The sequence below is a fragment of the Scomber japonicus genome, chromosome 1, assembly GCF_027409825.1.
Source record: "Scomber japonicus isolate fScoJap1 chromosome 1, fScoJap1.pri, whole genome shotgun sequence".
Taxonomy (NCBI): Eukaryota; Metazoa; Chordata; class Actinopteri; order Scombriformes; family Scombridae; genus Scomber; species Scomber japonicus.
This window is the reverse complement of record NC_070578.1, coordinates 27821206-27847199: the sequence shown is the minus strand read 5'-3', so window position 1 is coordinate 27847199 and position 25994 is coordinate 27821206. Positions and strand designations below refer to the sequence as shown.

Sequence of the window (25994 nt, the reverse complement as noted above, 5' to 3'; positions counted from 1 at the left end):
ATGTAATTTAATCTATTTAGATACAATTGATCTTATAATTTGAGTTCTTTTAGCTGTCACTTTTACCTCTGTGTTATTTTGAACATGCAGACATTGTGCAGTGAGGCAGAAATGACATTCAAACACCTCTCACACTTTTAAATGGCATCCACCCAGAAGACTTTTTTCTCATCTGCACTAGTGAAGGTTATCACAGAGAATTACCTCAGTTATGTTTAAGTGTAGATCTTAAAATTCAGTCTTCTGACCAAAAAATGTTATTTTAAAGTACTCCTTTACAATTGTACCACTGGAACAATATTCTCTCTGAGACTATACTCATCACAGAGCACAGTTTCATCTCTGAGATTTTTGTCATCAAAACAATATTCTCTTGTAAATCTGTTACCACAAATCCAACTGACAACATAGATTTAAGCAAATCAGTTCTTCTGATTTAATATCTTTTAAAAAAAAAAGTTGTTGATATCTATTTTATTAAGGGAATAATAATACTGGACCTTAAATTGCTTCCACATTGGCTTCAGCTTCACAGTACTTGCTTCTCGGATTAGTATCACCGCTAAAGTTGTGACATCAACTGCTTAAATTTTCAAGCACCAGCTCCTAAGACCTTGTTTAAGTTAGAAAATACATAAATTACCTGTTTGACCTTGTACTTTAATGGATACAAAAGATAAACATATTTGTTCCTTGTATTATTCATGAAGCCAATTCAACAGCATGAACAAGTCAATAAGTCAGTGTGTGAATCAAACCAAGGTGAAGAGTGTGATTGACTACACCTGTTATATGGGGAATCATAAGGCCTTAGGTTTGGACCTTTCCCTTAGGCTCTCTTTTCGATGTGAGATTGTAGGAGTTACACCATAAGACCTAGGAATTAGCATACTACATTATTCATCACTTGTCAGTAATTTGACTGGCAGGAACATTAGCTTGCAGCCAGTTGAAAACAGCCTTAATAAGGAGATAACAAACCTAAGAGACAGGGGTAAATTTGGATTTAAAGGCTGGGCAGTTTTAGCCACTCCCTGGAGTGTGAGTTCAGGTCAAGTGAGAAATAATCATAGTAGAAATGGAAGTACAAGTGACCATTTCATCAACTTTAAGGTGCAATAAATAAGACATGACTATCTGAAATGGCTTGCTGATGATCATTACAGTGTTTTTATGTTTGCTTCACAAGATGCTTTCAAGTTTCTGTTTTCAAAAATTCTCCCAAAAATGACACAGTTATCGCTATACTAACACACCTTTGTTGATGTTGAAAATTTAGACCTTACCTTAACACAGTTCTTGTTTTGAAGCAAAAAATTGAACACACATACACCCACTGAGAAAGTAAAAGCAAGTGATGAGTTCCTAATGATTCCAGCTGGCCAGCAAGAAAGTGTTTCACTACTGTACAGTTATGTTGTCAGTTTTTCTTCCACATCAGGGTGTCAGACTTTAAACTGAAGTGACAGATCACTCCTTTAGCTGCACTCTCTCCAGCAAAGAACACTGACGGCTAGATCCAGAGGCACAAAGGTCAGGCCACCAGGTTGGTTGTGCTAATGGACTGCTGACCAGGCAATAAGCCAGACTCTCAGGAGACATTTGCAGACTAGTTCTCACCTCAACGGTACAGGTCCCATGTCCTTTGCGTCACTTCTATCACTGTTGCCAACATTGGGGCCTATTCTCACTTTTACTGCCTCTTCATTCACACACTTTGCTTCTTACTGAGTCTCTCACTGTGTCATTCATACTGTGGTCACTTCTCGTGGTTGTTGACAAGTCTTGATTAAGAAATGTTGGCTGGTTATGTGTTCTGAAGCCCTGCAGCTCACAGCACAGTTCAGGCATTTGTCAAGGTCCACCTGAAGATGGCAGTGTTCACCATGACAGCATACTCAGCCTTTGAGCTCAACAGCTTGCCTTTCACATCAGCACCACCACAGCCAGAGATCCGTAGATGAAATTGAGGGTTATCTACTGCATTGAAATTAAGTAATGACTGGATGGCAGTAGGAATTAAATTATGTCTGGATCTGTATGGCTGACTCTGATTTCCATTTTATTCAATCTGCTATTTTCTGGTTACCTTGTGTCACTTCTGACATGTCATTTTGTAGTTACTCGACTCAATTTCGCAGTTTAGCCATCTCTCGCTGCTTTGAAACATGTCAAGTAAGATCATCTCCAGTTATGGGCAATTCCAAAGTCACATCATAGCCCCCTCAGATCATCAGAGCTCCAGCACGAGGCAGTAAACATAAAAAGAAATGCAATTCACCCATTACGCACAGAGCTCGCACCACATGCTGCTGTATGGCTTTGATGACTGGGATAAGTGTCAAGGTTATTTCTTACGGACAGATGCTGATGACTGGCTGTAGGGTGCCAAGTGTGGCGGACAGAGCGTGAGTATGCACCCCATGCAAACATGCTTAGACAACGGCTTCTCTGTCTAGAGTGCAATTATTAGTGACTCTCACACAAGGCTTGTATTGTGCATGTCTGTGTCTATCATTGGCAAGTCATATCCATGGGAAATCGTTGAAGTGCATCTTTTTTTCCCCCACTGTGCCTCAGTTTCATGGCTTTTTATGCCCACCTCAATTAGTGTAGCCTACCTGACAACAGCCTAACAGGTTGGCTTGTGTTTGATGCGCCCCTTTAGAGCCAATGACTGCTATCTGCCTTTATATAATCCTCCACAGTGTAAAGGCTACAAGACGGCTGCTCTTTTTTCCCCTTACATTATCAGCAGCAGTAGGCCTAGCAGCTTCATCATCATCATCGTCATCATCATCCCCCTCCAGCCTCGGGGTTTTAGTTTAACGTCTCTGCAGCCTGCAGCATCTTCACTGAGCATCTCACCGCGGACGACCCTCCGGTCTGCATTAAGTGACGTGACTTCGGGCCAATCCTGTTGCTGCTCCGCTTGCCGACGCCACTGAAAGAGAGGGGCGGTGACCAATGACGGTGGTCGGCGGGGTGAGGGGCGTCGGTGTGGTGTACTTCACCACCCCTCCTATGGGTTTACAGAGAGTTAGTGCAAGATATTCTGCTCTGGGAGTGAGAGTGCATGGATAAACGGCACATACTCGCAGCGCATTGGTGTCACACTGAACATCATTTCTATTTAGTTTGGCATCTCCAAGTGGTATCGACTCTGAGATTTCACACCTTTCTTTCTCTTTTGCTTTAATGCCTTCATGATCTTTTTTAACCTTGTGTCTACGTCGCCTGATTATTGATGGAGCTCCGTGAACTTGAATCATGACGGGACACGAGTGTCTCTTTTTGCGTTCACCTCGTCGGGGCTTTCACCTTAACAGGTAGCCGGGAGAGAAAAAAAGAAAAAAAGAAAAGAAAGACGTGCACGGGACATGAGCATTGATTTTGGGAACCGCTTTAATGGAAGACACCACAAACCACTGACCACCTGGCTGTGTCTGCTGGAGAGCGACGCTGATCACCGCAATCACCGCAGGTCGCACAATTAGATCCTGTCCATTCCTGAAGTTAAATGGGGGGAAAGGAACTGCGACATATGCAGCCTTTAATTTACACCAGTTTGTGCGACCAGCTGTTTTTTCCCCAAACCTGTTCTTGACTCTGATTACTCCCGCGGGGCGATTAATTTTTTTCTTCTTTTCCTGGACCTAAAGCCAAATCTAACGGCGCTGACTGAGAAGGATATCTTTACCCGAATAAGCTCGCAGGCACACTGGATGAGAAGACTATGAGCTGACACACTCCGGTTTTTCTCCTGCGCTGTAAAGGATTTGGGTATGTACGATAAGAATAGGTCTCAGATGCCCACTAAGAATCCAAAATCTGCCTGATCTCATTTTTGTAGGCTTCATTCATGCGTATTCGTGTTCGTGTAGGAGCCCACACACAGCTAAAGCTCTTTAATTTGGGCAATTTAAGTGTAAAATTAATAAGACTGTATAATGTGTTGTGAAGTTTTGTGGCCATGGGGGTTTGAGGCGCTGAAAATTCTTAGTGACCATAAAATGTGGAGGATTTAGAAAGGGAGCAATAGACATGCTGCAGTGTTTTGGTGATGTTTTTTTCCCCTGTGTATTAATGCTTTGGGCATATCTAATAGTTGGCTAAATCATGTTAAAAAAAAGTTAATGACAGATGACTGTCAGGAGGGGGGTTGTTTGTTAATTAGATTTAATTACTGTGCATGGCCAAGTTATTTAACTGAATAGAAACTCTGTCATATATTCATAGGTTTGTCCTTGGAAGATTCCTGCCATCACATGAAAGGAGTCACTGCTTGTAACACCGTTGCATAGAGAGAGACCTTTGTGTTTGGGCTGGAAACACATTTACATTGTCATGGATCTAAAAGACTATTACCTGTTGGGCACCCTACTCGCCTGCATATGGTTAGATCCTTCAATTGCCCAAGAACTGATCTATCCCATCAGAGAGGAGTTGCAAGAAAATGTCCTCATTGGAAACATACCAAAGGACCTAAACATTTCCCACACAAATGCTGCCACTGGAGCAAGTGCTAATCTCGTGTACCGGCTTGTCTCCAAGGCAGGAGATAACCCACTGGTCCGCGTTCTGAGCAGCACTGGAGAGATTTTCACAACATCAAACCGAATCGACAGGGAGAAGTTGTGCCCTGGTCCCTCGTTTGAGGACAGCGAGTGCTCCTTTGAAATTGAAGTGGTCATTCTGCCTAATGATTATTTCAGGCTGATTAAGATCAAAATAATCGTCAAAGACACAAATGATAATGCCCCCATGTTCCCATCCCCTGTGATCAACATCTCCATCCCAGAGAACACGCTCATTAACAGCCGCTTTGCTATTCCTTCTGCCACTGACCCGGACACTGGACCCAACAGTGTCCACAAATATGAGCTGATCAATGGGCAAAGTGCCTTTGGCTTAGACATAGTGGAAACACCTGAGGGGGAGAAGTGGCCCCAGCTCATTGTGCAGCAGAATCTGGACAGAGAGCAGAAGGATACATATGTAATGAAGATCAAAGTGGAGGATGGTGGCAGTCCTCAGAAATCCAGCACTGCCATTCTTCAAGTTACTGTAACTGATGTCAATGATAACAGACCAGTGTTTAAGGAAAGTCAAGTAGAGGTGCATATACCGGAGAATTCTGCTATTGGAACATCTGTTGTGCAGCTTCAAGCTACAGATGCCGACATAGGGGCAAATGCAGAGATTCGATACGTATTTGGGACTCAGGTGTCGCCTGCTACAAAAAGACTGTTTGCACTGAATACAACATCAGGCCTAATCACAGTGCAGAGGCCTTTGGACAGGGAGGAGACTGCTATACATAAGCTCTCTGTTTTAGCTAGTGATGGCAGCTCGAGTCCTGCCAGAGCTACTATTACAATAAATGTGACTGATGTTAATGACAATCCACCTAATATAGACCTGAGATACATAATCAGTCCCATTAACGGCACGGTTTTCCTGTCAGAGAAGGATCCCATCAATACCAAGATAGCTCTCATCACAGTGTCAGATAAAGACACTGACATCAACGGCAAGGTCATTTGTTTCATAGAGAAGGATGTGCCCTTCCATCTCAAAGCAGTGTATGACAACCAATATCTGTTAGAGACATCAGCACTGCTTGACTATGAAGGGACCAAGGAATATAACTTTAAAATTGTAGCTTCTGACTCTGGGAAACCAAGCTTGAATCAGACTGCTTTGGTAAGAGTGAGGCTGGAGGATGAAAATGACAACCCGCCTATTTTTACTCAGCCAGTTATTGAGCTGGCTGTCATGGAAAACAACAAACGCGACCTGTTCCTTACTACTCTTAGTGCCACAGATGAGGACAGTGGGAAAAATGCAGAGATAGTTTATCAGCTGGGACCAAATGCGTCATTCTTCGATCTTGACCGCAAGACAGGGGTTCTGACTGCATCCAGAGTGTTTGACCGGGAAGATCAGGATAGGTTCCTCTTCACTGTAACGGCAAGAGATAATGGGACTCCGCCTCTGCAAACACAGGCAGCTGTCATTGTAACTGTTCTGGATGAAAATGACAACAATCCAAAGTTCACTCACAACCACTTTCAGTTCTTTGTGTCTGAAAATCTCCCCAAATACAGCACTGTTGGAGTGATAACTGTGACAGATTCAGATGCTGGAGAAAATGCTGCTGTTTCTCTTTCCATACTGAATGACAATGAGAACTTTATACTGGATCCTTACTCTGGGGTGATAAAATCTAATGTGTCATTTGATAGGGAGCAACAAAGCTCCTACACATTTGACGTCAGGGCTGTAGACAGTGGCAGGCCTCCCTGCTCCTCAGCTGCCAAGGTGACCATTAATGTCATTGATGTGAACGACAACACCCCCGTTGTCATGTTCCCTCCATCCAACACATCTTTCAAGCTTGTCCCTCTCTCCTCTATCCCAGGATCTGTGGTAGCAGAAGTGTTTGCTGTAGATAGTGATACAGGGATGAATGCAGAACTCAAATACACCATAGTGAGCGGCAACAACAAGGGGCTGTTTAGGATCGACCCTGTCACAGGGAATATTACTCTGGAGGAGAAGCCAGCAGTGACTGACATAGGCTTACACAGATTAGTGGTCAACATCAGTGACCTGGGATATCCTAAGTCCCTCCATACTTTAGTTCTGGTATTTCTTTACGTCAATGACACTGTGGGCAACTCAACACTAATCTATGATCTCATCCGGCGCACCATGGAGACCCCAATTGACCGTAACATTGGTGAAAGCAGTGAAACTTATCAAAGTGGTGACTATTTAACCATAATGATAGCCTTTGTTACTGGCGCTTTAGTGGTGATTATTGTCATCTTTGTCACTGTGCTGCTGCGCTGCCGCCATGCTTCCAGGTTCAAAGCTGCACAGAGGAAAAAACAGGGGGCTGAGTGGATGTCACCCAACACAGAGAACAAGCAGAATAAGAAGAAAAAGCGCAAGAAAAGAAAATCCCCAAAAAGCTCTCTGCTCAACTTTGTCACTATTGAGGGGAACAAACCTGACGATCCTGCCCACGAGCCAATCAACGGAACCATCAGCCTGCCCACCGAGCTGGAGGAGCAAGGGATTGGACGCTTTGATTGGAATGCCACACCTACCACAACATTCAAACCTGGCAGCCCAGACCTGGCCCGGCACTACAAATCCGCCTCGCCGCAGTCGGCCTTCCACCTCAAGGCCGACACGCCAGTCTCAGTGAAGAAGCATCACGTGATTCAGGAGCTCCCATTGGATAACACATTTGTTGGGGGCTGTGACACCCTTTCCAAGAGGTCCTCCACAAGCTCCGACCACTTCAGTGCCTCAGAGTGCAGCTCCCAAGGAGGGTTCAAGACGAAGGGGCCCATGCACACCAGACAGCAGGTAAAAGAGCACTTTTACTGGTCTATAAGTACTGCCTATAACTGCCCTGTTCCACAGTGCTAAAGTGCCAGTCTAGATTAGAGACTCACTCTAAGTTACTGTGAAGCAACAAAAAAGAGTGCAGGAGACATACTGCTTCAGCAAGTTTCACTGTTTCTCAAACTTAAACATGAAAAAAAAGATTAAAAAAGTAACTTGAACACCTGCTAAGTAATGGAGTTAATTATGGACTCAGCAATCACATGCATAATTTTGGGGGAATAATTATAGACTGATGTTTTGTCATTAAAATATATTTAAAGTCTTATTTAACAAAAATGCAAGTGGGTGAGTGATTGCCTTGCCTTATTTTTTCTCTATTCAGCACCCAGGTTAGATCACTGGTAAAATGTACCAACATAACATTAATTGTGACTCAATGTTCTTTGTGAAAGAAACATTTTTTTCTTGCCTATCTACTCAAATTACTGTTCTCATCCTAGATAAATGCTGCACACATTCTCCAAAAAACTTAGCTGACTTTTCACCTCTCTCGTCATGAAACTGAGTGTATTCATGTTTTTTGTTTGTTTCTTTGTTTTGGTGTGTACTGTAATATCACAAAAGACTTTGTAACCTTTTCAACACCTGCAGCAATAACAACAGTCAATAATTAGCCTGCTGCGGTGGTTTTGTGAATGTCACTGTACGCTTTGCCACATCATCTAAGCTTGAATTAAATGCCTCCTCTCAAAGCACACTAGCGAACTGAGTGAAGCTTGTCTGGAACTTGATACACATCCAATTCAAAAAGGATTAGCCAATAATGAGCCTCAAATTTCAACGTAATCCATGCTGCTTTTTATCAAAGCCTTATTAATTTTTCTGCTAATAAAGCACCACTACACAAAACACAGTTTTAATCTAATGGAACACACGTGGACAAATACAGAGAGCAGCAGAGAGGGGGGATGAGAGAGCGCGCAAAGGGAGAAAAGCAGGCAGAGTGAGAGTGTTGTCAGTGGGTCAGACTTGACAGGTGGTGGTACTGAACCTTTAGGTGGCAGTGTTGCGCTGCATGGCACAGCCTGGCACTACGCCAACCTGCAGTGGACTTATAAATGCAAGGGAGGAGAAGAAAGGAGTGAAACCTATGTTGGTGTTCTTAGTGAAATACTCTCGCCTAATGATGCAGACGCTGCACGGGGAAGATTGATAATGGCAGTTAGAGATGTGAGTGATAAGATCTATCCGGAAGAGAGAGTGGAATTACAGGGGTGACACTGTGCGACTCCTATCGACGCATACCTCCGGGTCACTGCATCTGGGGTTGCATTTAATGTGTTTCTGTGTGAGAGGTAGCAGTCAAAAGAGGCATTCAGTTTGCCGTCATTTGCCAGGTGCCCTTGGTGTGTGCGTGTGTGTGTGTGTGTGTGTGTGTGTGTGTGTGTGTGTGTGTGTGTGTGTGTGTTGTTGGTTGTGTGTGGAGAGAGGAAGATGAGATGAGACGATGCAATGGGTGATGGTGGCGCAGGGGGTGGGGGTGCAACCCTTAGAGGAGGACACATGAGATATGACACCATACTGTAAGCACAACTTCATTGATTCTCTCAGTCATCCCACAATTCCACACAAGATTTATTGGAATCAATAATTGTGACAAACGATTCAAAGAAGCACACAAACAGAGCCAGTGTGTTATGTAGTGCCATTAATTATAGAGATAATGCACTGTTGCAGATATTTTCACTCACACATGTTCTGCTGCAATGTTCTGTACAATTATATTGATAAAATTGTTCTATGCGTCTGTGTATAGTGTAAAGGTAAACCTTATCTAAGCTGAGAAACTGACCTCAAGTTGTGCCTCAGTTGTTCTGCTTTGTCTTTTCAGCCTTTATTCACCCTGGCCTAGTTGAGTCTTGCCAATATAATAATTATATTCCTGTCATCCACTCTTCAGAACTGGACAATAATGTCCTATAAATATCACATCTAACAATTGTGTCATAAATTTCACACGCTCATAATCAAATCACAATTAGTTTATTGATTCAAAACACATCTAGATCTAAAGAAAATGCACTACCAGAGAAGCTCCATGGGAAGTTAGATGCTCTGCCCATTAGCAATATCTATGAATTACTCAAATAAATATGCACTAATATATTTGACTGCACACCAGGGTACACTTTCTTATCTTCGTTTCTTATGATTAGAAGAAAAAGTAATTTTCTACTTTTCCACTATTAGCTAATATCTGTCTTTGGAGATTAGTAATGAAGACTGTTAAGGCATATCTGGCTGGTTCTCAGTCATAATTACTCCAAGACATCTCACTGATCAAGACTTCAGATGTTGAGGTTAAATGGCACTTATTGATTGTGGTAAAATGGTTACGCTACACTGACTGCACTGACATGTCATCCCGGATAAAGGATATGTCATCAATGCCATTGTTACGTCCATATTTTGATTTTATTTGTACAGTTCAACCATTTGTATTGACATGCGCATTGCATCTCCATCACATGAGCAGTGATAAACAGTCTCTCATCCAGTAGGTCATATTTCTCTTCGAGCTCTGCCTGCATAATGAATAAAAACAGAGAGATTAGTTTTCACTTACAAAAAAATAGCTTTTGAGGGAATTTTTAAACAGACATTGTGTCTAAAAAGTAATATCAGATTATCATATCCCTGCTGAGAAGGAGCGCTTTGGAAAATAATCACTACATTATTAAAAGATTTCTTATATATACATAGATAATAAGTCATTATCATTTAAAGGCATTACCAATTATTTTTCCTTGTGAAATGTGGTTTGATGCTCAGTATTGACAGTATGTTAACTAAGGTGTGATATGAAACATCACCAAGGCAAATTAGAGAATATTTGATTGAAGCCTTTACATTGTCAGCTAACAAACATTATCAATCATCCATTTTTGCCTGATGTTGACATGAAATAAACTATTGGGTGAAGGAGGACATTTAAGAGAAAGACACGTGCAAATCTTGGGGGAATAGCTTTTAAAATTGACCTTCTCTCTAAGAATTGAAAAGCCATTTTGTTCGGGTTCTCAAGAGTCACTTCTATGCAACATCAGCACCAATCGATAAAAAGGAAACTGAAAGAAAATTGATTAACAAGCAGGCAGAGAGAAAGAAAGGTTGAGAACAACAGCAAGGCATGAAGTTTGCAGTGGCATCTTCCTCTTAAAGAATACAGAACATAAGGAATAGAAATAGAAGACATCCACTACAGCGTCATCATAGACGAGTGCCTAGTGGAATCAGCTTTATAGAGACTGCTAACTTTGCTGATAGCAATAGGAGCAATCCTTGCCTTTCCCTTCTTTTTTCACTTATTATTTACCCTCCAGGGACCTACATTAGTGTAAACAACACTAAGGAAAAAAGCATGAAAACACTGTCCTAGTTTCACAAGGCAACACAAGCATCTAAGAAACCAAGTATAATCATCGCCGTTTCACCATCAGTCGCACTCTCTTCCTTTCAGTATTCTTAAGGGGAGATGTGGCTCACTCACATAACATGAGCCCAGTGGCTACGCATTATCCATGTACTGTACATCAGATACCAAGGCTCATATTATGGACACATTAACATGGTTTCGCTGAGAGTGCAGGCTTTAAAAGTAGTCAGTCAGATGGTGTATGGAACACCATGCTTAATCAATTAAAAAAAATATTTTTTAATTCTCACTTTTCACCATTAACCATAAATAAATACCATAGTGAATTTGACAATAAGGCAGTTTATCTACATCCTTATGTAGGTTCTTGCAAATGCATAAGACATATCCTCTCCCCTTTGCTTTCTTGTGGTAGTATGAATCTATATTATATGTTATGAGCCATAATTATGGGCCTTATATACGGCTCACAGTTGTGGAACCATATTGCATCAACTTCTTGTGTGTAAAAAGGCTTAATTGCTGTGGGTTAGTATTTTTCAGCATGGCGGAAAAGATGCAAGCTCTCAAAGGAAGTGTGGACCTACAGTACAGTTCAATTATCCCACACTTCTCTGATGTGCTCCTCTGCAGCACCAATCATGCCTTAGCTCTGGGGACACAGTATAACAGCTCCCTCTTTGGCAGCTTCTCTATAGTTACAGCACATAAAGAACAAGTGACAAGAATCAATATTAGATCGACCTAATCAAAATGATTCTGGAGACTTTTGTTTCAATTTTTGTCTACCAAGAATGAGAGCAGCCTGCATCCGACTTGCGTATAATTTTCCCAATTTTTGTGACTATTACATTAAAAATATTTTTTTATTACAGTATCAGCCACAAAAGCAGGACATGAAATACACAGTAGATGTAGTATTCAGTTTAAAGCACAGTATGAGAGAAAGGACAGCGAGGAAGAACAGGGAATCTTTAGCGACATATTCCTTGAATTGTCTTGTCAGTACATTTAATGAATGGACATTCTATGCAAACAGGAGTTTGTACAGACCATTGTAATTATGGAGCCTTGGGGGAGTCGTCCTTCTTGTGCAGGTTCATTTGCCACATTAATAAGTGGATTAGTAGTATGTACGGGGGCTGATGGCAGCAGGAGAAGTTTGAGAAGATTAATGAACTATGACAATGTTGCACCTGAGGGGAAAAGTCTGTTGCAATATCTTCTGGGTTGTGCTGACACAGAGTTTGGCAGTATGAAAGAGGAAGATGGAGAGAGGCCAGTGATTGGTGCCGACTGTGATCGTACATCCATCTCCGCAGCTATCCTGTCACTTCTCCGGGATACTATGTTTGTGATCTCCTTTACTGTACATGTCTAAAATACTTTTGACTGACGACGTACCAGTGGATTTAAAATTTTCATAGAAATACAGAAAACAATTTGTAAAATCTTTACAACAATTTCATTCATATGAATCAATATTAAACAGATCAAATAACTGAATACAGCAAATCACCAAATAAAAAGGGAGAAGCAAGAAGAAAATTGAACCTGACTACTGCATTCTCTCATTGAGTAAAATGTAGCAGATCCTCAAATCAGAGGTAGCTCTCAGGAGATAGTAAGCCAATAAGTCATTGAGTGAAGTTTTTTCAAAGCTTTAAATCATCAGTGTGGGATCTGAAGGGCTCTTTACTGCAGAGAACATTGTATTTCTTTAAAAAACTTGTCATGTCCTCTATGTCTAGGTGGGTAAAAGGAAATGAAATGGATTGCGGGCTATGCTAAGGTAGTGGGTGTGAGTACTACCAGAGTAGATCATTGCCCCAAGGGGGATCCAGTTTTGTCTGCAAAAAACAACAAAATAAATCAAAGCACCGTGTTGGTACTCTGGCTGAACTGCAGAGTTCATTTATATGTTTGTATGTTCTTCTGTTGAGAAAAAATGAAGTGCTACTGATTGTTAATATATTAATATATTTATTTATTTATAGCTTTTTTTTTTCTTTTTTCTTTTTGACCATTGTCAATTTCTGCCAGGTGCAGAATTGCCAAAACACAGATGATGGCAAATTACCAGGAATTACATTTAATTTTTTGTGAACATTTGGTTAATTTTCATTTCTGTTTTAACCATTTTCATACATGTATTCAAATCCATAAGTTTTAGTCTGTCAGATTGTCATATATTGAAAGGATATACATGTAGGTGTGTGCATGTGTGTGATTTTTTTTAATGTCTTCATTTGTTTTTGTTTTTTAGTCCATCACTTTTGGCTGGCAACCCATTCATCACTGACTTCAGTGTCATCCATTTCTGCAATTTCTCAAAGCAAATTGGTTGATCAATCTTCAGGGGTTTATTTTGTGAAATTAATGTTCACACAAAAACCAAAGTCATTGTGGCTCTTGTATGGGACTGTCATTGCTTAATTCATCTCCATGTTTTCACTAATTCACAAAACACATTTCCCATTTTTCTAAGGCAATCAATCAAGTTGACATATTAGCGTCATATTTTTTCCAACACTGCACGATGAGAAAAAGACAAACTGCAGCTTTTAAGGTATCTGAAATTTCAAAAATGTACCTTAAATATGAGAGTAGAGGGTGGAAGAAAATGTTTCTTGACTGCTTGCTTGTCTCCAAAAAAGAAAAGATATAAAAAGATGAAGTTATGATGCTACTTCATTGTTTGAATGCCCCCCCTCCCCTCCTCCCCACCCTAACAACCCATATCTCCTTTCCACTCCTCACCTGGCCCCTCCACCCACTCCTTATCTCCCCTGTCTCCAGCCCACACCTTTCACCCATGTTCTATCGGGGTCAATGCTGTTACATGCAATGTTAAATCACCAAGGGTGTGCTCACCTTTGTGTTCTGATCATTTGTGACAGATCAGGGTGCTTTGTGTTCAACATGTAGCCCCACTTTCTTCCTGTTACCATCATCTCTCCTTTTATCATTGGAGAGAGAAGTGGGGGGATGTGTAAAAGATGGGCAAAGCGGTGCTGTATGTCCTGACATGACAAACCCAGAGGGAGACGCGTCCTTGTCATTGGGTTGTTGTCTCATGTGACACACAGGCCACTGCTCTGTCACTAGCGTGTGCCAGTGTCTGGACTAATAGTTGTGATAATGGCATTGCCAGCCAAAACCCCCCTCAAGCAAAGAGCCACACTTGACTTGAAATGTGACTGCCATTGACTGCTCTGCCACTGGGTCTAATAGCTCACAAAAACTCTGTAACCCTCATCGATGTAAATCTTTCTTGTATATATGAGATGTTTCATGTAAATTGAACTCCTGGTAATCTTGCCTAATGTGCTGTGTTAAACAATAATGGACTTGTTTTTTTTGTTTTTTTTTTTAGTTTCATTTTACTTGCCCTGCTTATTTCCTTTTTTCTTTTTTTCATTGCTGGGTATACATTAATTACATCTGAAATAAACTCTGCCAATTATTCAGTACATTGCAACTCCGATTCTGTTTTTAAAAGCTTTATTTGAACAGTGCTATTCTACCTTTATAATTTCATAATAAATGTTTCAAAGAGATCATTTCTTTCTTGTTTTTAATTTTGTCTGTTTGGTCTCCTGTGTGATGTTGTGATAAGACATTATGCATAAACTGGGATATGTTTCAGTCAGCTTCCATGTGTGAACCACTTCTAATCAGCGTTTGCCCGTAAACAAGTGCTTTGCCTGATTATAATGCCAAGTTGTGTATTTTAAGAAGCAAACAGATTTTCCGGTTTGACTGAATCTATTATTTTAAATGAGGCACACAAAGTCACTGACACACAGCCAATATAATAATTCGACTTACAATGAAAGTAAAATGTTAATTTAAAGTGGTAGTTTGGTTTGGTATTGTTTACCCTTCTACAGAGTCAAAGGAGCACATTCTGTCTTTATGCCTCTGCGTGCAGTTCGAAAGCATGTTGAATGCAGAGTTTGGCCTTGGTGACCTAAATACATGAATGTTAATGGGATCATGTTAGCAGCTGCTCTCAAAATGATGCTGAGGGTTTAATACTTTGCATGAATAAGCCTACAGTTTTTTCCAGATCTGTCTTAAAACAATACTTAAATGCACTCACTTTCTAAGAGTTCATGATCATGAATGATACAATGACAATACACAACTTCCAATCGCACAACTTTACTGTGAGAAATAGGCAGCAAAATCCAAAGTTTTTGTTTCATGCAGATCTGAATGTCATTTAAACTCTAGCAGCTAATTTGACACTTAAAAAGTTGGTGTTAGACAATTATGTTGGTATTACTCTAAGGTGGGAAAAAAGTAGAAACCTTCCATTTGTTTTTATGAACATATTTTAGTTAGTTGGTACTCACAAGATCCTTCCACTGTGTTCTGAATTACTTTCAAAATATGCAGTGTGTGAACTGTGTGTGTGTGTATATTAATCAAATGTGGCTTTTAGTTAAATTAACTGAAATTATATATGCAGAAACATGGCCTTTTACAGGTTTGTCTGACTCTGGGTAAAATGAATAAACTTCTCTTTATGGTTTGTGTCTTAATACCCAGTTCTCAAACACTTCTCTACCAAACAGTGTCTCTTTATTTTTGCACACTTAATCCAATTAAGATTTAATTCTGATTGGTGGAGCGGAGGAAACACTTGTAACTGAACAGTGCTTAATTACATCAGGTGTGCAAGAATACATTAAGAACTGAACAGTAACTTGCGGAAACAATGCGATAAAACATCACATTGAAAGAACTGGCATCATAAAATTGATCTCATACCAAGATCTAATATCAACAATTTAAAAAAGAAACTAATTTCCTAACCCACACTATCATCATCCTTATCATCACTACCAGCATCATCATAACATCATAACAAACAGTAATACACTGAAGACATTATGTATATTGTGGGAAATATGAGGGGAAAGAAAGCCTGTTTGAACAATGTGTCTTTTTTTCCTTGCAAGAACTGACTCTTTGTAGTCATACTTTCAATTGTTAATCTCCAGCTACCTTCCAGTTAGATTTGTCACTTCTTTGCTGTTTTTTGCACAGAGAGAGAAAGCGATGGGGGGGTTGGGGGTGGGGGGTAGCCATTTCAAAGTGCCAAGCCAACACATCTATGGAAAGTAGGCCTAACTCAGCTTAATCTGTCCACTCCATTTGAAAGCCAGAAGCAAAGCTTAGTCTGCATTTGAGTGAGAATGAGGAAAAAATAGAGGATAAATAAATAAATATAGGCTTTAAAGTTTGACCTCATCTATACGGTCACTCAAAAAGCTGTGTGCACTTACTGATGGGAATTTGAAATCTGACTCCTGACCTAAAGTATAATCATATTGCCTGCCCTTTCCAAAAAAAGTCAAAGAAGGCATTGCTAGTATTGCATCTCTGAACATTCTGTCAGAATGTGGTGTCGGTGTCCTGCAAATACATGTGGCCAGGTGTAGAATCCATGTTGGATCGTAAGACTGTAGATAACATGGATCTTTGAAAGTGTCGCCATGCTATTGAATTTGTTGAAGTTAGTGTGGCAGATTTCCTTTTTTTTCACTCTTGCACTGATTACATTTGTAAGCACACAGTGTTAGAGATGCTCTCAAGTGTGACTTCTATACGCGTATGGTTAGTGAAAGAATATGAATAGTCAATTTTTCTGTACAAAACATTTCTTCGATTAATATGCTGATCGCAAAATGTAACGTGTACGTTTTGCCAATAGGGAAGCAATTAACACAAAGTACACACGATCAAATTCTTGTCTCAACAAAAGATTTAAGACTAAATCACTCCAATGACCAGATGTGTAGTTTTTAGACAAAAAGCCTGCGTATGCACAACAGCATTACATATACAGTCTTTGCAGCAGATTTATAAATCCCTGTGTTCGCATTGTTCTGTTATACAATTTTTTCATCATGAAATTGAGTGCACATGACAGAGCATAATGCCCACTTTCGCAATTATCCACACAGGGATGATGTCACATGCCTTTTTAACCTTGTTTGGACAGAAACCAGACTAATGCTGTCCTTGGTCTTCCACCAGCACTGTTCTCAAAGCAGTCCTTTCATTGCCATTATGCACTGGTATGTATAGTAAGCCAATAAAGGCAATTGATTGATGACCTGTAAGTGGTCAAACATATAATTCACTTTCAGTGGTGGAAGAAGTATTCTACACATTACTACAGTAAAAGTAGCAATGCAACAAGAATAGAAAAAAAATCTGCATTCAAAACATTACTTAAATAAAAACACTGGAGTATTATATGAGCAAGATATATCAAAGGTAATAGTATTAATTAGGCAGAAAAAATGCAATCATATGATTTGATATTATTATGGATGCATTCATGTGTAACTAACTATTTATTGTTGTGGCTGTTTGAAATATAATTGTAACCACTTTATACACTGCTGGCTACTTTAATATAGCAATACATCATATTTTGTGGGTAATTTTTTTGTTTGTGAAATGTTCATTTGTAGCTGTCAAGTAAATGTATTACTTGATTTATAAGTGCACTGTTTGCCTCTGACATGTAGGGAAGTATAATTATATAGTAGCATGAAAAAAAGTACAACTATATTATATATATAAATATATTTGTATGTGGTTATAACCCACTACGTGACTCTACAATTTCAGGGGGGCAATATGTAGGTTACACCTATTTATTTTCACAAGAAAAAAAATGTGTGGTTGCACATTTATACATTTTATTGAACTTTGCTGAGATACCGTAGAGACCTCTAATGTGCTGAAAAGATTAAGGCTCCAAATAAAAAAGTCCCTCAGAGAGGTTCTCTTTTCTTACTCCTTTTCACATTGCAGTATCACACTCTGCAGCATTTTTATAAATACCAGTATGTGTGTGAAGTGGTGTGAGCATGTTTCCAGTGCGCACTCAGGACTCAGAACATAACCCAATAAGGGTTAAAGTTGAGATTGAGATTGGTAACAGCATAACATCATTATAGTTCATGATATGGCTTTAAAAATGATTGTCTCCTTCTATCATGTTTAAAGCATTTATACTGTAAAGAATTGATATGGGACATATGTAAGTGACATGTTTTTCTTGCTAGAAATTGAGTTTACTGTAAACAGATTTTGACATAACAGACTATTGGTCAAAAAGATAAAAAATTAAAGCAGTAAAATCATTATTAAACATTTCCTTCCATAAAAATAAAGAAATGATTCATGGTGTGATAACTTTGAATCCAGGTGAGTTATAGATAACATGCAGCAATAACAACAGGAGATAAGAAGCATAACATGATATTTCAGTTAAATTAGGATTAATTACTGACTTTAATCAGCAACATCTTGACTTCACTAAATATGCTACATTTTCATCTTTACACAAATTGCAAGATGCCTTTTGAACATAGAGCTGCTGGGAGCTCCACTAAATTAGTCCTCTGCCCGACACCATTGCACTGCATTAAAATCAGGATCAGTCAGACACTTGAAGAGGGCCGAAGAATTTGAGCTTTGTATTATTTTCCCCCTGCTGCTGCTGATGCACACTGTCTTATTTCTCTCCAGTGACAGTGTGGTCTCCTGACCAGTATCTATTCACTTATATTTTCCTTTTGGGAGAGAAATGAAAAAAGGTGAGTGCATTCCTTACGCTGAATCCCCACATGTATTTCACTGTAGACAAAGAGAAAAACTATTTTCATTTTCACCCAGAATCCTTCAGGACAGCAGTAAGTTATGCCGTGATATTGCAGGGAGGGAAAATCCCATCCACTATAATGTATGTATAAGATCTTTATTGAATGTAGGTGCAGTGGTCACACCACTGGGAGCCTGAGGCAAATGTTATTTGTCTATTCCCCTTTTAAAAAAAAGATGGACTGACAAATGCACACATACTGTACAATCCATACGCGCTTACAAAAAGAGAGAACATGGCCTAAAGGTTGCAGTATTGAACTTTTGACCGTAAGGTTGCTGGGTCGGTCCTCGGACAGGCAGGATAAATTAGACTGGGGAAGTGAAACCACCACTGCGGTGCCCTTAAGCAAGGCACTTAACCCCCACTTGCTCCAGAGGGTTTGCTCGGTGGATAAGCCTGTTGTACCAGGCAGCTTCCAGGTATGAATTTGTGTGTAATATGTGAGTGTGGAGCAGGGGGTTTTCTCTCTGGTGCTTAGGAAATCTACCCTGGATGACAAACAAACAAAAACATATCAAGACAAAGAGACGTGCAATGGTCTTTACACTTCTCCTCTGAATGATGTTTAAGCTTGTGAGCCTTTTAGTGAAATAAATATGATATTTAGATACAGTACCCAACTTGTTCATTGGTGCTACAGCGATTCTCACAGGAAGCACATTACTTAGAATAAAGGCATAAATATGATTTTATGGGGATTTTGAAGGATTTACATTTAAGCACATAGTAATGAACAACATGGAAACAAAAGGGGACGAATCAACATACTTGCAATGGGAAAATTAAACATACAAAATAATGCGTGTTGTCTTCATGATCAGCTTGCTTCCAAAAATATAATCGACGGTAGTGAACCATGGTTTGAGCTTCCATATCATAAGATGACATTTATTTTAAAATAAAGTTAATACTGTGCAGAAACTATTGGTCAAATTCCAATTATTAAAAAAGTAATTTCCATTGATATCTGTTGTTCCAGATGAGAGCTTTCGCTGTCTTGGTATTAGCACTGGGAGAGGTCTGATCCTTCTAATTGAACTGTGGAAGATCACAGAATTAAGTATAAATTATTTTCCATGGCGAACTGGATGAAGAACATTGATTAATCAGTGTTAAGACTAATTATATATTTCCTTAAATCTGTACCACATCATTAATAGATTCCCTTTATCATGACAACAAAGAGCAACTACACTTAGTGTGGATAGCATATGATTTTCCTTGGCAGAGAGTACAATGAGAGTTATGCGTGAATTAGTAGATATATAATGCTCTTCAGGGAGCTAATTAGATAAGAAGTTGTGATGTATGGTTGCTGGAAGGATGTGTGTCAGCCCACTCCTGTTCAATGTATAGACTGCAGATTTGTATTGATTGTATGCTTTGTCTTTTGCCTCAGGCATCAGCATGCTACTGTGTAAGCTGCGCGGCCTGCCTTTGTCTGGTGAGTTGAGCAGATAAGGGTTGTGATAAATCTGCCCGAGAATAAGCTGTCATAGAGGTGCCGCACATGGGAATATTTAACGCAAACATAAAATATGGCTTGTCTGTTGTTTTATCGTCGAGGGTATACGAAATGGCAGGGTTTTAAAATACTCTCACCTCCTTATTTTTGCACTTTCTATCTCTGCAGCCCTCGCATAGGCAGAAGCTTCCTGTCCTGCTCTTCTTTGTTAGGGCCATAGAGCGGACAAAGAAAGGGAAATAAGAGATGCTTTGCACGGAATGGTGAACCAGCACCTTATCGCCACACAGTAATATGCAGAGGTGTAAAACATTTGGCTAGCTTATTTAGATGAAATGATTTAGTCCTGGTTGTGCAGAGTTAGCGAGGGCTGAATCAAGTAGTGTGTTGGGGATGAGGAGGGAGGAGGTGAAAATTGGTTTCCCCTATCTTACGGCGCACATAGAGACCCTCTCTCTCCACAGTCTCCCCTCTGACGATAACGTGCACAGATAATGGATATATGCACCCAGATTTATTTCCTATTTCCTGCCACAACTGCTTTTCCAGGAAACTTTTTTTTTTTTTAATATATGGGGTTTATGGCTTCTTTCAGTTGTAACATTCAGGAGCTAGAGTTTGCCATGCAAAATAAATATAAAATACAGGGGGATGCTTTTTAGAGCGCTGCAACTTCTACTGAAATATATACAAGAAAGCTCTAATGCAAGCTCAGATATGAAGAAGAGGAAATGTTATTTACTTTTGTTGATATGACTGCCTTGATTGTCTGCCCACAGTTTTTATCCCACTTAGTACCATTGCAAGAAGCTTATATAGGACGCAGCATTACAATTCATTACATGTGAAATACCACTTTGTTGTATTTTCGTCAAATAAAATGAATGAAAATATGTTTTTCATTAATGCTTCAAAACCTGAAATTGAAGCTTAAGTTTGCTAAATCATGTGACATCTGCAACATGGCAGGAGTGGGACTGACTCATTGACATGACAGGATGTAACACCGCCGCCCCTCATTTTTTTTAAACTTCTGCTCAAATCTGTAAAAAGCCGTGACTCTGTCTGTCATGTGACATGTGACCCCGCTACATGCTTGATAGGGTGTTTCAGTGTCCCAGAAACCAGCTCAGCCTCTATCCCAGGAACAATGAGGTTCCTTCAGTGCCACTGATTCTGGACTGTGGTTGCCCAGGGCCATACATCACATGGAATCCCCCATGAATGGTGCATGTGCACATCTGAATGTGTGCATGTTTCTGTGTGTGTGTTTGTGCAGTGATGATGGGACTTTATTCCCTCAACACTTATTCAACACTGTGTTAAATTGTTCACCCATAGAGATCAGTGACTGCCTTGTTCTGGTCCATATCTTCACAGTAGGAAGTGTGTGCATGTGAGTGTGTGAGTGTCCACTTATTAATAGCCCAGCCTCTGGGATGATATTCATAACCAGAGCAGGACAGAAGGGATTAAATGCATCACAGTGGGCAGATTTGACTGATTAATATCTTAGAGGAGCATGTTCTTTGATCTTGTGTTTACAGACAGTGTGTAACCATGTTTGTCCTAAAGACAAAGAAGGACATTATTGATTAGTAATGGTCATGAGGTTTGCTGGCCTCTATCAGTCTGTCATCATGTTAGCTATGCAGTATTTCATTAGGGAAACACTCCAGTTAAGAAAACAGCACCAAACAAACAACAACAACAACAAAAAAAGATTTTCTTAAAACAAGCCAAATGACCTGCCCATTGGGTTTTAATATACAAATGTAACAGATCTACCATTAATCAACTTGACCTGTGTCTTGTTTCACAATACTGATAAAGATTTCTACAACATTCTTAAAAACAAGAGGGAACTTTATTGGAAATGATCTCACCATATCGGCAAAATTGTTTTTCTGAAATGTAATTAAGGCATACAGTACAGAGTGCTGACAGCTCAGCGTGACTCCAAATGCGTTGTTAAGGTAGGAGTCCTTTGCAGTGCAAGCACGGGTCATTTTGTCACTTTCCGTTTTGTGCATGAGCACACATACACATACATACAGCATATTCTATTATTAATGCATCTTTTATACAGATCTAACTGAACCACCTCCTATTATTAAACATCCGCTTTTACTTTGGTTAGCCTATTTTATATGTGTCAGTAGCCTATAAGCAGCATTTCTAAAGCTTATGTGACCCAAAACTGACCTGGTTTCTAATTTCAAGCCCAGCCCTTAAATTTACACTAAACCAGACACAGTACAGTTGTATTTAGTTTTTCAATTCCTTAGGGTTTACCAACTGCCATCTCTAATTTTCGATGAGGATCTGGCTTTGAAGGCCTTGGTAATATCAAGCACAAACAATCAATCCTGGCCAATCTCTTGAGGCCTTAATGGACTTGGAAAGAATATTAAGAGGTTTTGTCTGCAGAGAAGCTTTCTGCCACAGCAGTCGTCCCTCAGCTAATTTGTGTTTGTGTGCCAAGGGAGGCCACACACTGGGACTGCTGTAACAGGCTCTCGGTCCTACTTTCGAAGTTGCTGCTGCCAGGCCAACGAGCGCACACACACGTAAATATGTGCTTCCACATAAGCACGTAAACACAACATAGGCTTCATTCTCATTAGAACAATCAGTTTCCAGTGAATAGCATACATTTCAACATGATATTTTGGACCTTTGACACCAAGGATTTAAGACTTGCAATTTTGTTCTAATGTTTTGCTTTTGCAACACATTCAAGATTTTCCATAATGCTTATTGTTTTGTGCATGAGGTTGCCTTTGTTGTTTTGCATTTGCAAGTCAGACAGAGAGATAAAGGGTGGCATTTTGGCATGCCAGGCTGAATGTGGGGTAACCATGAGAATGTGGGATCAGGGCCCAATACTTGGGTGGTGGTCCAGTTGTAAATCTGTCTTTTGTTGCTACACATTGCTAATGAAACCAAACACCACCCCAGAAGTGTCACCACATCTTAGCCTTGCCTCACTGTTTAGCATAAAATCAGCACTGAGAAATCTAATTAAAATGGGTTATTGTGGACCTCCTAGCCTAGTTATTAGGTTTTCTGGAGAGTGTAGTCTGTGTGGTGTAAGATGAGAGGGTTGGCTTAAGAGTCTGACTTAATACTAGCCTGACATTTGTTTTTGCCCCCCCCCTCCCCTCTTCTTCCCCTGTTCTTCTCTCTCTGTCAGTATTCATTTTCTGTCTCAGCTTGAGTGCAGGGACCAGACCACAGGCTACCTCAGAGACAAGCTCTTCTTTGCATATATGTATTTTTTTTTGCCATCCAATGACTAAGAATAAGCCATTTGCCAATGTTTTGCCCTTGTTTCCTGTCCCCTTCCTCATTTTGCTCTTTCTTAATTTCTAATTTTCAACCCTGCATTTTCTTCACCATTTCTCCACTGCTGCTCCAATCACTCCATTTTCCTTCTGCATTCTTCAATATTCTGTCTTTTATGCCTGCATTCCATTCCTTCCTATGTATCTTCCATTTTATCCCATAATTTATTTCTCAATTTTCATCATTCACCACCTGCCTGTCAATTTCCTTTCACCTCACTTCTCTCCCCATCCCTGTTTGTTAGAAGGCAAACATTCAGCAGTCCAATTTAACAGTATTCCACATTTTTCTTCTCTTTCTGTTTTCAATATGCACTTACTAAAAGTGTATAACACAGTATATAACTATTTGATTTTACCCACCTGAACCCTCTCTCTAAGTGGCTGCTTAGCTGACTGCCAATTTAGACTTTAACCTCAGGAGAGGAAGGCTATTGCCAGAGAGGCAGATGGTCAGAGGCGGAGGCAAAAGATGCTGGGAAATTCATCCCTTAACCTCTAATGCTCACTTTGTCATTCAGTCAGACCGCTTCCCTCCTTTATTTCTGTGGTTTTGTGAGTGAATGAAAGTGAGGGGCATAGAGAAAGACAGAGAGACAGAGAAAGAGAGAGTACGGAGCATATGTGGGTGTGCTTGGAAGGTGGCAGCAGCACGGTGCCCTAGCCTGTGTGCTCAGAACCTACTTCACAACCTACCTGCATATTTTAAAGCCCTCATGCAATATTGCTTCTGCTGTTTTCTGTTGCCGCTCTCACCAATTTTCTGCCTCATTGTCATTCATGTGCAATCTGTTTGTTTGGCTAACCTCCTCGCATTCAGACTATCTCAGCAGAGCTACTTCATGTCCATGTGTCACTGAGTGTATTTCATGCTATCTTTTGTATTATCTGCATCGCCTTGGTGATTCACTCCTCTATCAGAAATGCTGCAGGACGTCTTTACTAGCTCAAGGCTTTTTCTGCCTCTTGAGGTGTAAGACTGCCCAAACGATTAAGACTGGAACAATGAAATCTTTCAAGAGGTTTTACAATCGCACAATTGCTTTCGTTGGTTTGCCTCTATAGGAAGATGTCTTTACAGAAGTGTTTAATTCTGCACAGATAACGTAAATGCTTGCTTCATAGAGAGATTTCAGGAGGTGACGCTTACTGACACTTATGCACTGATTAAAAAAATGAATTTATATCTTATCTCTATATTTTATAGTATGTGCCCCAGCGGGAGCCCTTTTTATTGCACATCAAGCACACACAGTCTTGCTTTATAATATGCTCCTCATTATGTTTCTAACTAGAATTTGAAATGTGAATTTTTTTCTTTTATGGCTTACTGCACTTTTGTTTTAGTTTAACATCAAAAGGGTTTTTAAAGTAATATATATTATTTCTTAGGTGTTTGAGTATTATAAAAAAAGTCTGATGCCATACTTCTTTAAAATTGCACTGAACCTGACAGTATATCACAAAAAACTAATTGCCTACAGCTCCTGATATTTATAATGTAGTTTCATAGAAGAAGGTGGCCGACTTTCAAAATGTCTTATTTGAAAAACATTACACACACAATATGCAGCGGTTCTATTCAGGAAAACATATTTTTCATATTTATAGTCTGGGTGCAAGATGACTAACTCGCAATTATCATTTAGTTTTTCGTAAAATGAAAAAAGTATCATATTTAGAGGTCTAGAGGTGATTTGTCATGCAGAGCTTCGAATCAACGGGAGACAAATTATCAACCTTACGGTGAGCATATACAGTGAAATATCTGGATCTGAAGCTGTACTTATTTACTCTACCTTATTATAAATGCTGTGGTAGTTCTGCTGTAGTGCTAATTTCAGAGCTTGTATGGTTTCCAATGGTAACCAGGCAGCATAAGAGGATGAAAGGCTCATTATAACCCCACTGAGTGAAAATTAGCCCCTCTCTTTTATAGTGCACTAGCCTGCTCTTCACTGGACAGTCCTACATATCTGCTGTCATGATAATAGTCCTCTTCTCTGTGAGTGGGGAGGCCATTTTCAGCTGTATAGGTCTTTTTCAGGCTGAGAATACTCAACGTCTAAGATTGTTTGTGTGAGTGTGTTTGGCTAGTTCATTTCATTGCATGTGTTTGTGTCTGAGTAGCCTCTGTAATGAATGAAGCATGAATCATTTTGCAACATTAACTTGTATGTAATTAAAATCCGAAGCTAACAGTAACTGGGGAATAATGGGATGGTCCCTTAATGTTTGTATGGCAAACACAATTTGGGTGCTGTTTGTATCATGACCTTGGCCCTCTCCACAAAGACAGCATCTTTTGTAATGCTTTTATTATGTAACGTCGGGCTATACAATATCTGTTCTACACTGGTTTCCAAGAAAATGAGAGAATGACAGAAAATGAAAAGTGCGTATTATATGTTGTATACTATGACTCACAAACATGAGGTAGAACCTTGTAACCTTTTTCCTCTCCAATTGACTCGGTGTTAGGTAAATCCAAATCAATCACAGCATGTTTCTCATACAATCATCTTTTATGGAAAAGGGCAGAAATATAATGTTCAATGCAATCCAGTCGCACTCACTCTAAGTCACTCTCATTACTCTGACTAATTATTGTGTGAATAATTTTCTGCCCAAAAATCCCATTTAAGAACAGACTATGGCTCAGTACTTGCTGTTTATCAGAATCCT

At 39.8% G+C, this 25994-nt stretch overlaps 1 protein-coding gene across 2 annotated transcripts in view; it reads left to right on the top strand.

The window, feature by feature from the left end:
- The first annotated feature begins 4347 nt into the window (after window positions 1-4347).
- The window catches only part of LOC128357413 (protocadherin-9), a 202719-nt gene continuing 181072 nt past the window's right edge, over window positions 4348-25994 (top strand). For both annotated transcript variants that reach the window (XM_053317762.1, XM_053317770.1), the window contains exon 1: window positions 4348-7383. In XM_053317762.1, the coding sequence (XP_053173737.1) occupies window positions 4348-7383 (3036 nt within the window). The remainder of the gene's footprint in view (window positions 7384-25994) is intronic.